General features: G+C 40.1%; 1 protein-coding gene across 1 annotated transcript in view; it reads right to left on the bottom strand.

Moving 5' to 3' along the window:
* Positions 1-849: 849 nt before the first annotated feature.
* LOC126480867 (isoleucine--tRNA ligase, mitochondrial) overlaps positions 850-15792 on the bottom strand; it is a 106419-nt gene continuing 91476 nt past the window's right edge. Inside the window, exons 16-17 of the mRNA XM_050104245.1 lie at positions 6489-6673; positions 850-4524 (exon numbers count right to left, since the gene is read on the bottom strand). Coding sequence (XP_049960202.1) covers positions 4279-4524; positions 6489-6673 — 431 coding nt within the window. The 3' untranslated portion in view covers positions 850-4278. The remainder of the gene's footprint in view (positions 4525-6488; positions 6674-15792) is intronic.

Raw genomic sequence — 15792 nt, 5'->3', positions numbered from 1 at the left:
TCAAGCACGTTCCTGCTTTAACACTACAATCAACACAGATACTTGTGAATATGGAGCAAATGGCAGTCCAGACCACATCACCTGGGAATGTGCCATCAGACAAGTTGTGACAGACAAGGATAGGAATGTCTTTGGCAATATGTCAGTCTACTCATATAACGTAATAAGGAATGAGGAGCTTTGGCACAAGCTGAACTTGATGGCAACCAAAATATCAGTTTATGAACTCCAATCCTACATGCTGAAAAGAAATCAAGAAGGGGCCATAGATTAAGACAAGAAGACCCACCAGAGCAGAACTTCCACCAACAACTACCTTCTGGGAGCAGCTAGAGGTTGAGCACTGGGGAGAACCAGGAAGGATTTCCTGAGACGCTGACAGGTGGCTCCCCATCTCTCTTCACCTTGGGTTGCATGGCAGCACAGCCCTTGTGATTCCCGACTTGTGCTTCAGCATGCCAAGCCAAACTACCCAAACAAACGATTAAATCTAGTTTTGTTCTGATACCAAGTAGAATAGTGTTGTGCAGTGTAGCAGTGTAGAATAGTGCAGTAGACCAGTAGTATGTGCCTTCTGGATTCCGGATAAACATACCTGTGAGCCAGATGGCCAAATGGTGAAATAAATTTTTGAATTATTTACATTTATTGTTACTTTTAAGTACATATTGTATGTTCCCCCCCTTAACACCCTAATGCTTAGTTATACTAACTGTTTTTTGTTATTCTTATATATACTAATTCACATGCAACATTTGGTCTGCTCTTATATATAGACAATAGACAAAAAGAAAAGAGAAAATAAATACATAAAAGTTAGAATCTCTCTACAAGAGTTCGCCTTGTAAATATTCATAGAAAAGTTGCTTTACTCTTAAGCAGTTGTTTAATGGCATGATACAAATTGTGTCATGAAAAAGTCTTAATAAAATAAAAAGTCTAGTTGTACTGCAGTGCTTCTGTCGTTAATCACCCTCAAAATTGATCTTGCTGTGGCAACCTCTGAACGTGGTCTACATATTTAAGGCAAGGAAGTGTTACACATTGATACTTTTTGAAGCTTTAGACAATGCACTGAATACAAGAGCATGTGGCTTGCTATTTACTTGCTAAAACATCCATTTTACATTTTGAAAACTTATATGAGAAAATGCATATTCAAACATACCTTACTGTTTCAATTCACCATGGGCAAAGCAGCATTTACCTCCAATGTGTGAATGAACAAATGAATGAATGAATGAAGCTAAATCTTCTGACAGCACATTTCCATTTTTGTTCACAACTCGTTTCACAAAAATCAAACACTAAATACTTTCACAACATATAATCACTTACAAGTAATTCTACATTTCATTCCACATCATTCAATCCCATCTACATAAGACAAATGTTTATTCTGATCTGTATCCTATCATTGCTGCCATTTTTTTTTACAAGAGACTACAGTAGATGGAGGTTTTCTTCAGTAGACAATATCAAAATTATGTTCTGCACCTTCTTCTTTGTTTACTTTACTAAACATAACCTCTGGGAGATAATTTTCTAATTGTCAGGTCCAGTATCAATGCCTGTAAGCACTTGCATCTGCTTTGCCGCATTGCTGAGAGATTAAATTTGAACATCCTAGTTTCTTTTTGATTGCTTTAACTCCTCTTCAGAATCTGTCTTTATTCTCAATTTAGACAGCTGTGTCAATTAAGTGTTAGTTTCTTCTTCCTGTTAAGAGTAATGTAGTGTTCTGCCTCTTCAGTGTTTCTGTGAGTATCAATACCTCTTTCTTACAACTTACATCAATTCCCATCACTAATAAATCATTGACATCTCTTTCAGGTATGCTATGTTCAACAGAACTGTTCTTTTTCATTCGGCATATTACACATGTTATACTTGTTTGCTGAATCTGGACAGCTGCATATGTATTGGTAAATGCATGCCATCTACTCAGTACTTAATTTCACTTGACTCTTTCACTTGCCAAATGGTGTATATCTTCTTCACTTCTGAGGAAGCCACAACTTTCCAAGAGTCACTAATTTCAGAAACCAGAGTAGTTAACATTGTGAACTTATACTTTTGCTTTAGATGTTACTTGCCTTTATGCATGGTAATGAGGCACTCACAAACTGTCTCTCATGAAAGTCATAATGGCATTAAAAGCTTTATCAAGTCATCCTACATTTCTGCCATGCAAATAAACATATTTAATAGTTTTATGCATTTGCTCTGTGTGTATATTAGTGTCACCAATAGCGTGCAGAAAATAACAGTATGCCTATATTTCTTTCTAATTATTATACACATTTATGAAATATTGTGCAAATTCTGAAGTATCAGTGTCTTCACATAAAATCTTCTGACAACTGTAGAACACATTGTGGTCTTTTTCTTTCATTAGTGTTAGGACTACTTTATACATTTCCATTTGCTTCTCTTTTGTTTTGACTTTTGAGAGATTTTTTCCTCCATGCATCTACATGCCAACTGCATAATAGTATCTTTTCCGGCACACCCATGGCAGCATGCTATCCACTATAAAAATAATCTGCCATGTCACAGATAAATACGTCTGCAACAATTTTATTTATTTTTTTCCTGATGCACTCTCTCCAAAGATACAGGCAATGCTGTCTGGTATGTCCTATTTAATATAAAAAAGTGCACTTGGGAAACCTTGTCTCAGCTCTTTTATAGTGAATGTAGCCACAAGTTCATAAACATAATTATTTACATAATGCATAATGCCCATGCATCACCAGCATACTTCTGCAGCTTGCTACATTGTACATCGCCCATTTTGGTTAATGCAAAAGAGTAGAGGGAAGTCTTCTTCTGGTGGTTCGTACAAAAAAGAAACATATAATTGTTTACTTTCTTGCACTTTGTTTACCCATGCAAATACACTTGCTCCAATGTCCTAATGTTCAACAACATTACAATTAGTACAGGTCTTTTTGTAAATAGCTGTCTAGCTTATCAGAAAATTTAATTTATGATTTTCTTCGATATTGCATCCACTGAAACAAAGGCACAATTTTACTAGCAGTTTCTTTTCTCTTGCTCCTTGAGGAGCAAATGACACAAATCACATTCTGGACCGAAAGGAAGCATGACATGTTCCATCCATAAATTCCTCCACTTTGATGCCTGCTATGTTGTCATGTGCCATTTATTGGCAGATTTGGAGCATAAGTGCCTGGATGTTGACAATGGAAACTAAATTTTTGAACTATTGGTGTTTCCAACACCCCTCAATCTGATGTACAAAACACTACACTCCATTTCAATTTCTTCTCTCCGTGATCTTAAGTCAGTGAATGATTGAAATTATATTTCCTAGTACACTGAATGAGCATCATGAATAATTTTAAAATGTTCAAGAACGTTCATTTTCCCCAAAGCAGAAAAGACACCAATAGTGTGACCAATAGCAATTCTACATTCGCGAAATGAATCTCTGGCATAGATCTGAATTTCGTGCTGCCGAAGAGCTGACACCTGACTGAATCCTTTGTTACTCTAACTGCATACCTTCTCCTTCATTTTTTATTTTCTTTGGCACAATTTCTTTTATTTCAAAGATCATGCTTTTTAAAAATATCTCCGTAACCCCCATGGAGTCCATATTCCACTTGGCACAGGGGACACATAAACGTTATGTAATAGTATACACACAGCAACTACAAGCAACTAAGAGGGCAGCAAGTTCATGCTTGCAATATGGTGTGAAGTTTGCACATGGACACTTCTCGAGGGGCATGAGATACAAGCTACGTCTAGCCACTAGTGAGTCATAATCTCCCAACACCCACTTAACCCAAGATTGTATGCTGCCATCCTTTGACACTAAAACATTACTGCAGGTGGTATACTCTTCTCTTTCTCCACTTCCATGTCCTCCTGACTCACCCAGCTCATCAAATGAGGACTTGCAGTTTAGCATGGAATCCAGATCATAAAGGGATATATCTCTACACCTTCACATTGCATTATGGCAGGTGATAGTCACATTACCTACCAGGCAAAATTCTATGGGCAATCACGGATCAAAAACTGTGCCTCTGGACTTGTGGTTCAACACTTAACCTCTCTGCTACCAAGATCACCAACACACAGGATTTTTTTTTTTTTTAAAAAAAAAAGAATAACATCAAATTATAGAAAAGAATAACTCTTCCAAGAGAAAATAGTGAATACACAATTGCTTACATAACACACTGAACACAAAAAGACACTGTATCACTCATGAGACTGATTAAAATACAAATAAATACACTGTTAGCTGCATAAAACTTGTTTTAGGGGTTGTTTTGATACTATTTTCTCACAGCGGGAGCACAGCACATCTTTTTGTTTAGAGGTATAACGTCGGCACCTTGGACATAGTTGATGTTCTGATGTTTCACATACAATTTCAAACTCATTATCTGATAGCTGCTTATTAGACTTGATCAGTTCCACAGCTGATACCTGCAGTAGTTCTGTCAACTCAGAAAAATCACTTCGACCTTCTTCCTGGAACAACTGCAAATTAAGTGCAACAAGATTAAATCAACAAGTCTATCCCTTTACTGTAAAGCAACAAAAGCCAGAATTTTTCCTGCACACATCAACAAATTATTTTCATGGCTATCACATGTCTCACTCCAGCATTACTACTTGATGCGGAATACCAAAAACTAATAAAAGCACAAATTCCTACATTCATACTACAAGCATATGACTCCTGAAGCAAAGGACACATATTTCTCCCGTAGTAAGTACGTCAAATACACAAACATCTAACACGAAAAATATATAATGAGGCTCAGTGTTTTGAAATTGTATTTGCTGAGAAAGTAGTAACATTAGAAAGTGTCATATATGTCTCTCACAGGGTGACAGTACTCATCATCCTCATCAGAATCCAGTTTATATTCATACAACATAGTTGTCAGTTGGCTCCTCCTTCCTGGCAATAGATGAGTAAAGTAAAAGTGCGCAGTTAAACAATGAGTCCGTACAGCAGATGGAATGTAAACAAAAAGCTGCTCTCCCCCAACATTGACAACTGTAAGCAGGAAAAGCACTTATTGCTACTCCTTCCCTCCCCTCCCCCTGTCCTCTGTGTCAAGCACTTTCATCGTGCTGGAGTGATGGTTGACATTCTGCCAGTTGAAACACCAATAACAAGCGAGCACTCCGTCTCCACACTGTGTCCCACAAAAACTGTTCATTGTAAATTCTGTCCAGACTGCTTTGTTGTCCGCATTGTCACACAAAATTAACTTTTTCACTTGCAACAAACCTGGGAACCTGGCAACAAACCTGGGAACTGGTAAACTATGTACCTCAGCAAATCTGTGACACAACAACAGATAGTCCAACTGCAAAGTATTCAACTGATCACCAACTACAGGTCAAGATGGCAACAAAACTAATGCTGTCATTATGCATAAACAAGGGAGATGTCAAATACTAAATTGACACCAGCTCTGGCTATCTTTAATTAGGACGTTTACTGGCATAATGGGACTCTGCCGCTACAATGGCCAAAAGATCCCACTGCAAGGACAATTATTGTAACAGCTAATTAGAATTAGAAAAATGTCTTCAGAAGAGCAACATTACTTCTAATAGCCTCTGCAGTAATAGCTAGCAAATTTGACCAACATGTTATTTTCTTTACTTGGATTCCATATCACAGACCAAATTAACCTTGCATATAATTCAATGCTGATCTATGAAGGTTGTTCCAACGGTAAGTTCTGATGCTGTCATATGTATGAAGGAGTGGAGACTGTGGAGTGATTTCAGTTTTGTGAAGTGATTTCAATTTAGATGTCATACATCAGCTCAACCCACCAGCATGGAAACCTGGTTTTGCATATTAGATAATGTGGCAACTATCCTTACACATTGCTCCATATAATTAACTTTAAAGTGGTGTGCTTCTGGGTGCTCAGCCATGTTACTGGTTTTACATTATGCAAAATGTTTTGATGATCAATGCAGTCATCATCTTCAGAACTGCGAGTATACATATCACAAAACTTACAGCACCTGAAAAAGATGTCTAGATCAGTTGTAATAATATTGTGGATAAAATGCAAACAACAACTTGACTGAACCACGCGATGGCTGAACCACACCTTGGCTGAAGCACACCATCATGTAATCAAGCGGGAAAAACTTGAGACATCACACCTCAGTGCTTCAGGTGAAATCTTAATTAACAGAGATGGTATGCAAAAGAACAAGCAAATTAACAACTTAAAAAAAGCAATTGAGGGCACTAGAACTGAGATGAAACTGCAATGGACGTGACTGGAGTAGAGATCACAGTACAAACATCAACAGCAACTGTGCCTTCTACATGTTACCGAAGTCATCTTCCCATCCAGCAGGTACATCGAAATCTGTTTTACATTAGTTTAACAACCAAGAACTATTCTTAAAACAATTGAGGTATCTCCAAATATGAGTCATATAATCAAATTCAAAATTACCTTCAATATCTGCAAAGTTTTATCTCCTGCAAAAACTTTCACATTTAATTTCAAAGTATTGGATTCTTCTGAGGTTTTGTGAAGTAAATCACGCAATTTCAATGCTGCTGACATTATATTGTCAATGTCAGCTTTCTCCCACTCCTTTAGAGGCTTCCAGACTCCAGATCGGAAAACACCTGTACCTGATGTGAACAAAAAATGTATTAAATTTAATGAATAAAAGGCAGTTGTTAATTGAGAACATATAATATAGTGTCACATAGCAGAAGGTTTATTCAGCACTTACACATACAAGAGCATGGAGCAAACTGCCTCTGGCCAGAACACGTACAGTATATATACAGCTACAGAACATTCCAGTGGAAAGATTCCTGACATTTGTGAATACTCCTAGAATGTACTCAAACTGAGTACAGAAATTAAAATTGTACAGTCCAGGCAAGTTTTGAACTCACAACCCTTGATGCAACAGTTCAGTATCATAACCACTACACCATGGTGCTACTCAGCTTCTCATGCGACATTGCTCTCTTGTTAAGAGAGCAGCTTCTCGATGTCACGTCCTCCTAGTCCGGGAACACGTCATCAGTCCTGCATACTCCGACTCCCGATGACTGATTCTCACCCTGGCGGTGATCTTTTTAGAACTTCTGTTGTCGCTACGCCCTTTGTCCCCTTTCCGCTTGTTGCCTGTCGCTGGAGCTTCGAATTTACCCTGGGTTGCAGGATCCTTACAGGGCTTCATTCGGAGGACATGGACCGTATCTCTGACCTTCGGTCGTCTTGTGTCGGCATTGAAATCTTCAACTTCATAAGGAACATCCGACACTTGTCTTACAGCCTTGTAAGGTCCAAAGTAGCACCTGAGGAGCTTCTCAGAGAGACCAACCTTCTCAACAGGAGTGAAGATCCAAACGAGGTCACCAGGCTGGTAGACAACAGGACGGTGGCTCGTGTCATACCTTCAGCAATCATTTTCTTGAGTCTGCAGCATGCAGAGTTGAGCTAACTGCCAAGCTTCCTCAGCTCTGGTTAACACCTGGCCGATGTAGTCGTCGTCCATGTGATCAGGCTGTAACGGAATCACAGTGTCCATCCTCATAGTTGCCTCACGCCCATGCACGAGGAAAAATGGCGTAAATCCTGTGGTGTCTTGTTTGGCGGTGTTGTAGGCAAATGTCACGAATGGTAGCACCTCATCCCAGTTGCTCTGCTCAACATTGACAAACACTGATAGCATGTCGGCCAAGGTCTTATTAAGGCGTTCAGTAAACCCGTTAGTTTGCGGATGGTAGGCAGTCGTCGGTGATGAGTAATGTTCCACCGATGCTTTATCTCTGTCACAAGATGCGATTGAAAAACTTTCCTTCGATCCGTAATTAACGACCTTGGGGCACCATGTTTTAATACAATGTCTTCCATGATGAATTTGGCTACCCCGGATGCCTCGGCTGTTTTCACGACTTTTGTAATGGCATAGCATGTCAGATAATCAGTGCAAACAATATTCCATCTACTGTCACTAGCAGACATTGGAAATCATCTGAGGAGGTCAATCCCAACACAATGGAAAGGCGTTTCGGCTGGTGGAACCAGTATGAGTTGGCCAGGTAGTTTCTGAGGAACTGCCTTTCTCCTCTGACACTCTAGACAGTGTGACACACAGTGAATGCATGTGTTTAGGAATCACTGGGAGCCACCTCTTTCCAAACGGATCGAAGTTTTTCTTGCAAAGTAATTCATTAACTACCTTAAATTGTCCTTTCACATCCTCTGACCAATTTAAGGCAAGCATAATTTGAGATATCTTGGCATCCTTCTTCTGCTCAGCAGAGAGATCCTGGAGTGCAGCGAGACAATCCCTATCTTCATCAAAGTCTTGATGGTCTTGCACAGGGTTTCTTGAGAGACAGTTGGCATCTTAGTGTTTTCTTCCACTTTTGTACAATATTGTAATGTCATACTCTTGAAGACGTAGTGCCCACATAGTGAGTCATCTTGCTGGACCCTTAAGGCCTGTCAACCAACAAAGTGAATGATGGTCTGTAAAAACTGTGAATGACTTTCCATAGAGATACTGTCGAAATTTGCACATGGCCCAGATCACAGCAAGACATTCTCTTTCTGTAGTTGAGTATTTTCTCACACCTTTTGTAAGTATCCTAGAAGCATAGGCTATAACCTTCTCTTTTCCAACCGAAATTTGCACCCAAACAGCACCGATCCCATACCCGCTGGCATCTGTGTGTAGTTCTGTAGGTGCTCTCTCATCATACAGACCAAGTACAGGGTCAGTCGTCATAGCTTTTCGCAGCACACCAAAAGAAGCTTGTTGAGCTCCACCCCAGATAAATTTAGCATCAGCTTTTAATAACTCTTGGAGTGGTCTGGCTTTGATACAAAAGTCTTTCATAAAACAACAGTAATAAGAACACTATCGGAGGAAGCTTCTCACATCTCTAATACTTTTAGAAATAGGAAATTCTGTTATAGATCTCACCTTTTCTGGGTCTGGCCACACACCTTCGTTTGACACAAGGTTTCCAAGTATTTTGATTTCTTTTGCTCCACAAGACACTTTCTTGGATTAAGTTTCAGTCCACCTTGTTGGAGACACTTAAGAAAGGCCCTCAGTCTTTTTATATGTTCATCAAATGTCTCTGAAAACACTATAATGTCATCTAAATAACGAAGACACATCGTCCACTTCAGGTGCCTTAGAAGATTATCCATCATCCGTTCAAAAGTTGCTGGTGCATTACACAAACCAAACGGCATTACCTTAAACCCATACAGGCCCTCAGGGGTGATGAATGCAGTTTTCTCACAATCAGCCTCATCTACTTCAATTTGTCAGTATCCTGAGTACATGCCCATGGTTGAGAAAAACTTAGCCCCCTTTAGACAATCTAGTGTATCATCAATTCGTGGAAGAGGGTAAACATCCTTTTTAGTTATCTTATCAAGCTTCCTGTAATCAACCCAAAAGCACCAACTGCCATCCTTCTTCTTGACAAGGACCACTGGTGATGAACATGGGCTCTGTGAAGGCTGAATGATGTCATTCTTCATCATTTTCTCTACCTCATCGCAAATTATTTGATGTTCCATTGCTGACACACGTATGCTCCCTGCTTATTGATTGATGGTCTCCAGTGCTAATCCCGTGCTTCACCGTTGATCTGTCTAATTTGCTCTTCGCCTATGGACTGAATCATTCACAGAACTCTTGAAAAATGGCAAGTAGCTTCTTCCGTTGTTCCTCAGTGAGATCTGGTGATAGTCGAGCTAGAAGATCTTGTCTCATAGTGGTAGTGCTAATTTCGCCCACAGACTCAGGAGGTTCCTACGACACTCAGCTGTTCTTCAATTAACAGCTCAGCATTTGCTACGCACACAGGTCTTGGAAGGATCTGCGGTTCTCAGCGACAGTAAACTATCCACAATTCACCAAATCCGTTCTTAAACGAGATGACAGAGGCTGGGATGACCAAGTTATTCTTCAGTGGTATTCTTCTCTTATATTCCACTACAAGATCCATGGGTTGATGCATGGCACGACTCGTGACAGTTACCTTTCTAGTGCTGAATGCAGGAATGGTCACTTCTTTCAGCACACATAGTCTCCACACACTCAAATGTGCATCTTCTTGTTCACAGTATCTCATCTCGCCTAGCATAATCTTCGTGCGACCACAATCTATAATTGCCTGAGAAGTTTTCAATAAGTCCCATCCGAGAATGACGTCATGACTACACTCTTGTAAGACAATGAATTCTAAGGGCTATGTATGGCCACTTATACCCACTTGAATGGTACATCTTCCTGTAGGTTTTACATATTTCCTATTAGCCACCTTCAGGAGAGATGTTTTGTTGTTGACGAATACGGTTTTCAGCAACTGGCGATGGTACTCCTCCGAAATGACTGAATATGATGCTTCAAAGTCCACAAGAGCTTGGGTTTGTCGGCCATCCATGAGGATATTGACGTAGTTCACTATCATTTTTGTAGTGAACGAAAGCGGAGGAGTTTTCTCTTCAGCAGCCTCACCTCCAAGGAAGGTCGCACCCTTTAGTTTTCCAGGTTGCGGCGGCTAGGTCATTGGGTGGAGCTTCTAAACAGCGATGGAGACCTAGATCAGTTTGTGGAGGAGTGTCCTCTCCAGCAGCTAGCTTGCGGCAATGGAGACCTTCATCATCCTGCCCCCACATCAACTTGTTCACCTTCGTCGTCCCGGATTTGGTGTCGGATAATATCAGTCTGCTGTCTTCTGGCAAGGGCATCATCAAATATCCACTGCCTTTCTCGACAATAGCGCACCACATGTCCCGATCGTCCACAGTGGAAACATATTGGCTGGTTATCCTGGGTCCTCCAGACGTCAATCTTCCTTGGTGCTCAAACACGTTCCTCATGCGGCATTGTAGGAATGTAATTCTGCCTGCGTCTCAACTTTTTCACTGTTTTAAAGGGAAATGAAGGACGAGAGATTGGGTTCAATGTCTGTTCCACTTCCTCCCTTATGACCTCTTGAAGCACCTCGGGTTTTTGCTCACCGTGCAATCCAAGTGCCTTCTGAACTTCCTCTCTCACTATTTGACGAAGTACAGTTGTGAAATCAGTTGCTTCCTCCATCACAGACATCAATATGAAGTTTGGAAGCCATTCAAACTTCTTGCATAATTCTTTTTTGATACATTGTCTCGAAATACTGGCACCATTTTCTGAAGTCGTCTGCTGTCAAAACCTCCTTCAGGAGTAGGGAGGGCTTGATACATGTCCTCGGCAACAACCTTCACGAGATGTGCAAACTTATCTTCCTCCTTCATTCTAGGATCCACTATTTTATACAGCTCCAAGATGTCTTGAATGTAGGATGCTGTAGTTTCTTCTGGACACTGTACCCTGCATTTTAATTTATCTTCAGCCTTGCACTTCTGCCATTGTGTGTCGCCGAAATACTTGCGCAGTCCTGCCTGGAATACTTCCCAGCTTGTGAACTTCTCCTCGTTGTTTCATACCATTGCTTGGCATGGCCCTCCAAGTAGAAGAATACATTAGCCAAACACACGGTGTCATCATTTGTTGAATTTGGCTATACGCTCATATACCTTCAGCCATTTGTTTAGATCTTGGCCATCGTCACCAGAGAACCCGGATGGATGTCTCATGTGGTGGCACATACTTGCTGTCATCGTAACATCCTCTTCTTCTTCTGTCTCCGATAGACTGCGGCTGTTGAATATGGCTCACAGCGAGTCCACCAGAATAATGTCACGTAGAAGAAGGTTCATTCAGCACTTGCACATACAGGAGCGCAGAGTGAACTGCCTCCGGCCAGAACACATACAGTATATATACAGCTACAGAACCTTCCAGTAGAATGATTCTTGACATTTGTGGATACTCCTAGAATGCACTCAAACCGAGTATGGAAATTAAAATCGTACAGTCCAGGCGAGTTTTGAACCCATGACCCTCCATGCAACAGTTTAGTATCATAATCACTACACCACAGTGCTACTCAGCTTCTTATGCGACAATAGTATAACACACAGTGTGTCTGTATAGTATGTAGAGTGTAAAACAACTATGTATACAAGATTTTAATGTTTAGATTAGATAAAAAGAAACAAATTTTTGTGTGAGAAAAATGTCGTAGGTGTTCCATTTCACTGCTAGAGGTATATGAAGGTTTTATGCTAGTGATGACCAGAGGGTTGGGTTGATTTGGGGGAAGAGACCAAACTCCGAGGTCATCGGTCTCATCAGACTAGGGAAGGATGGGGACGGAAGTCGGCCGTGCCCTTTCAAAGGAACCATCCCAGTATTTGCCTGAAGCGATTTAGGGAAATCACGGAAAACCTAAATCAGGATGGCCACACGTGGGATTGAACCGTCGTCCTGCCGAATGCAGTGATGATCAGAGAAAGTGCTCAAACTGTCATTTGATGAGTATTGTTTTAGAGATGATGCCCATCTATATTAAAGCACAACTGGCATCTGTGTGCTAATGATTGTCTAAAATGCTCAAAACAACCAGATGTTGCAATAAATAATGGATCAGCTTCAGATAAATGGGCCACGGGGTCTTCTTGAGTGTATACCGATGTCTTGTGCACCAAACACTTCACCTCCCTCCCACAAAAAGAAATCCATAGACGGTTAGCACCATCTCTACAATATTCATCACATAGCAGTTGGAAAACCACCTCTGACTAGCATCAAAACTTCAAGGGCTCCTAATGAGAAAACAATGTACCTGTGACATTTTTTCACAGAAAATTGTTTCTTTTTATCTCCTCTAAACACTCTAAAATTTTGTGTAAGCAGTTTTCTATGTAATCCGCCACACACCATGTGGTGGCTTGCAGATTGCAAATGTACATATGAAACATCATTATAATAATTTTTTAAAAATTTTTTGCCTTTCAATATTCTGTATGAATCTGATTTTTTGTTTCATCTCATCATTAGAGAAAAGTGTTAGCTTTTGTCTAAAATGCATCAACCAAAAAACTGCTACCTTTTTTTTAAGTTTATCATGAGTATGCATTGTACTGGCACAAATTACTCTTAAAACAAGGTGAAAAAAGCACTTAGAAAACGCCTGTTGATCACACATTGGATCTCCTATGAACACCACTCACCCAATTTCCAAAAGATGCATACGGTGCAAAGAACTAAGTGTTCAAAGGATGCAAAAGTAGTTTGTCTGAATCACTTATTGTAAGACGTGGAGCATTCATAGGGAGTTGCTATTCAGTCCATAAAAAGTGTCATTGGTCCCTTACATATGGACATGTTCTTTTTGCTTATTTTAAATAGGATGTTGTAGTATTCAAATATCAACATTGTATCATTTTTTCAGGTGGTGTGGGGAAAAAATAAAATTAAATAAATAAATAGGGTCAACAACTGGGCCTCCACATATCATGAGAAATAACAGATTTTGTATGGCAGTGTTTCACCAGGGAAACAATTTCAACAACCAAAGTTTGAGGTCATAAAAACTAACGTGCTAAGCTATGAAGACTTTCCAAGAACATTCTCTTTCTTGTAAGCTGCATTTCTATACCTGAGACTGTGATTCAACTGTAGAAATACCCATAAAGTCCTCATCTGGTAGATGAAAATTGGTATTGGCATTTGTCTTACCACACGAAAACTTTATCTGTTCAGTTACAACAGTTACACGTGGTTGTATTAAATAGTTTCAAAATTATGACAATTTTTGTATACTTCCAAGTTAGTAAGATATGAATTGACTTAATACCAAAACAACATTTTATTTCCAAATAATCCTCATCAGTTATCCGAAGCTATTGATACATGTACACATCCTTCCAAATGCAGACATACAAGATGAACCACCTTGGTTCTAGACAACAGCTATTGCATAATAAACACAGCTACTGTAAAAGATATTACTTTCCTGCACATGTGGTGATGAAAATTTTGAAGCTCACAAAAAGTATGTAAATATATTTACCATTAGTCATGACTAAGTTATCCCATAACTCCCTTCAGTATTTCAAAACTACAACTACATGAGACAAAAAGCAGTTAGCCTACATCTGTTATTAAGTACATCCCCTTCCCCTTTTACCAACCCCACAAACATAGAGTATTCCTATTCACATGTATACGGTGCTTCAGACCAGCTACTCCAACCATTTTTCTCAAAAATGGTGCTTCTGACCTTTTTTGGATGAAGTGCACTCATTCTAGACAAACCAGTAAAATTGAATTGAATGATGAACCTTAAACTGCTCAGAATCTTCTGTAAAATGAAGAGCAAGTAGCAACCTCTTCCCACAGCTGGCTAAATACTGGTGATGAACATTTCTTTCAACAACCAACACAAGGCTGAACATCAGCTCAGTGGCACACATTACTGACCTTGGGTAGAGATGCCGAAAAAAGGTGGAAATTACTGCTTATTTATGCATTTGACATCTGCTATCTTCAAAACAGGAGGATTAAATGCAGAAATGTACACATGCTCTGATCTTCAGCGAAACTAGCATGAGCTGAAGTTTGGCTTCTGAAGTCTGGAAAGGCAGGAATGGAAGGTAGAGGAAGTTCATGGAAGGTTGCCTAGAATAGGGAGAAGGAGGGGTTGAAAGGCACAGTGGAGGAGGTGGTGAAATTACACAAGCAACCTCATAAACTGACTGAATGTAAATGAATAATTGAAGATATAAAAAATATCGGCCAGGTGCGAGCAGGACTCGTGCTCTGAGGCTTCTGTAAAAACTTAATTATGTATACAGACAGCTCATCCATTCTGGAAATTGAGAGTCTTGAGGACTTTTGCCTGTTATCAACATTGCTACTAACAAGATATCAGTCCTGGAAAAGGGGTATACACTCGCGCACACACACACACATCCATCCGCACATACACAGACACAAGCAGACATTTTCATGTCTGCTTGTGTCTGTGTGTGTACGGATGGATGTGTGTGTGTGTGTGCGCGAGTGTATACCCCTTTTTTCCCCCTAAGGTAAGTCTTTCCGCTCCTGGGATTGGAATGACTCCTTACCCTCTCCCTTAAAACCCACATCCTTTTGTCTTTCCCTCTCCTTCCCTCTTTCCTGATGAGGCAACAGTTTGTTGCGAAAGCTTGAATTTCATGCGTATGTTTGTGTTTGTTTGTGTGTCTATCGACCTGCCAGCACTTTCGTTCGGTAAGTCACATCATCTGTGTTTTTAGATATATTTTTCCCAACGGGATTGTTTCCCTCGATTATATTCAGTTCTATATTTAATGAGATAAATCAGTATAGGGAGAGATAGACAGGAACAGTATGTATGTCATACACCTGGGCCATTAAAAGCACTTAGCTTCATGGTGCACAGTTCTAGGGGCAGAAGTGGCACATGGACGAACTGCAATATCATAGGTTGGGAGCCCCGGTAAAGTCTTGTAAAGAATACTCCTCAATTCAGGATATGATGATGAAAGAAAGAAGACAGGAACATCATGGTTTAACATCCTTTCTATAACACGATCATTAGAGACAGAGTACAATTTCAGATCAGCAATGAATTTGGCCGTGCCTGTTTCAAACAAATGAACATGGCATTTGCCAGAAATGATCCTCCCACATATGAATCCACTGTGCAAATGGCAGAATCACCTCTGCTGAAGATTGTGGTTGAAATTCTTTGGATTTAAGTGGTGCTGGTAGTGGTGGCGGAATAGGAGAAGAGGCTGGAGTGGGTGGGGGGCAGAGGAGGTGGTGGAATAAGAGGAGGAGGAAGAGGAGGAGGAGGAGGAGGAGGAGGAG

This window comes from Schistocerca serialis, chromosome 5 (genome assembly GCF_023864345.2).
Source record: "Schistocerca serialis cubense isolate TAMUIC-IGC-003099 chromosome 5, iqSchSeri2.2, whole genome shotgun sequence".
NCBI classification, from domain to species: Eukaryota; Metazoa; Arthropoda; class Insecta; order Orthoptera; family Acrididae; genus Schistocerca; species Schistocerca serialis.
The sequence above is the reverse complement of the archived record's forward strand: the minus strand, read 5'-3'. Positions and strand labels throughout refer to the sequence as shown.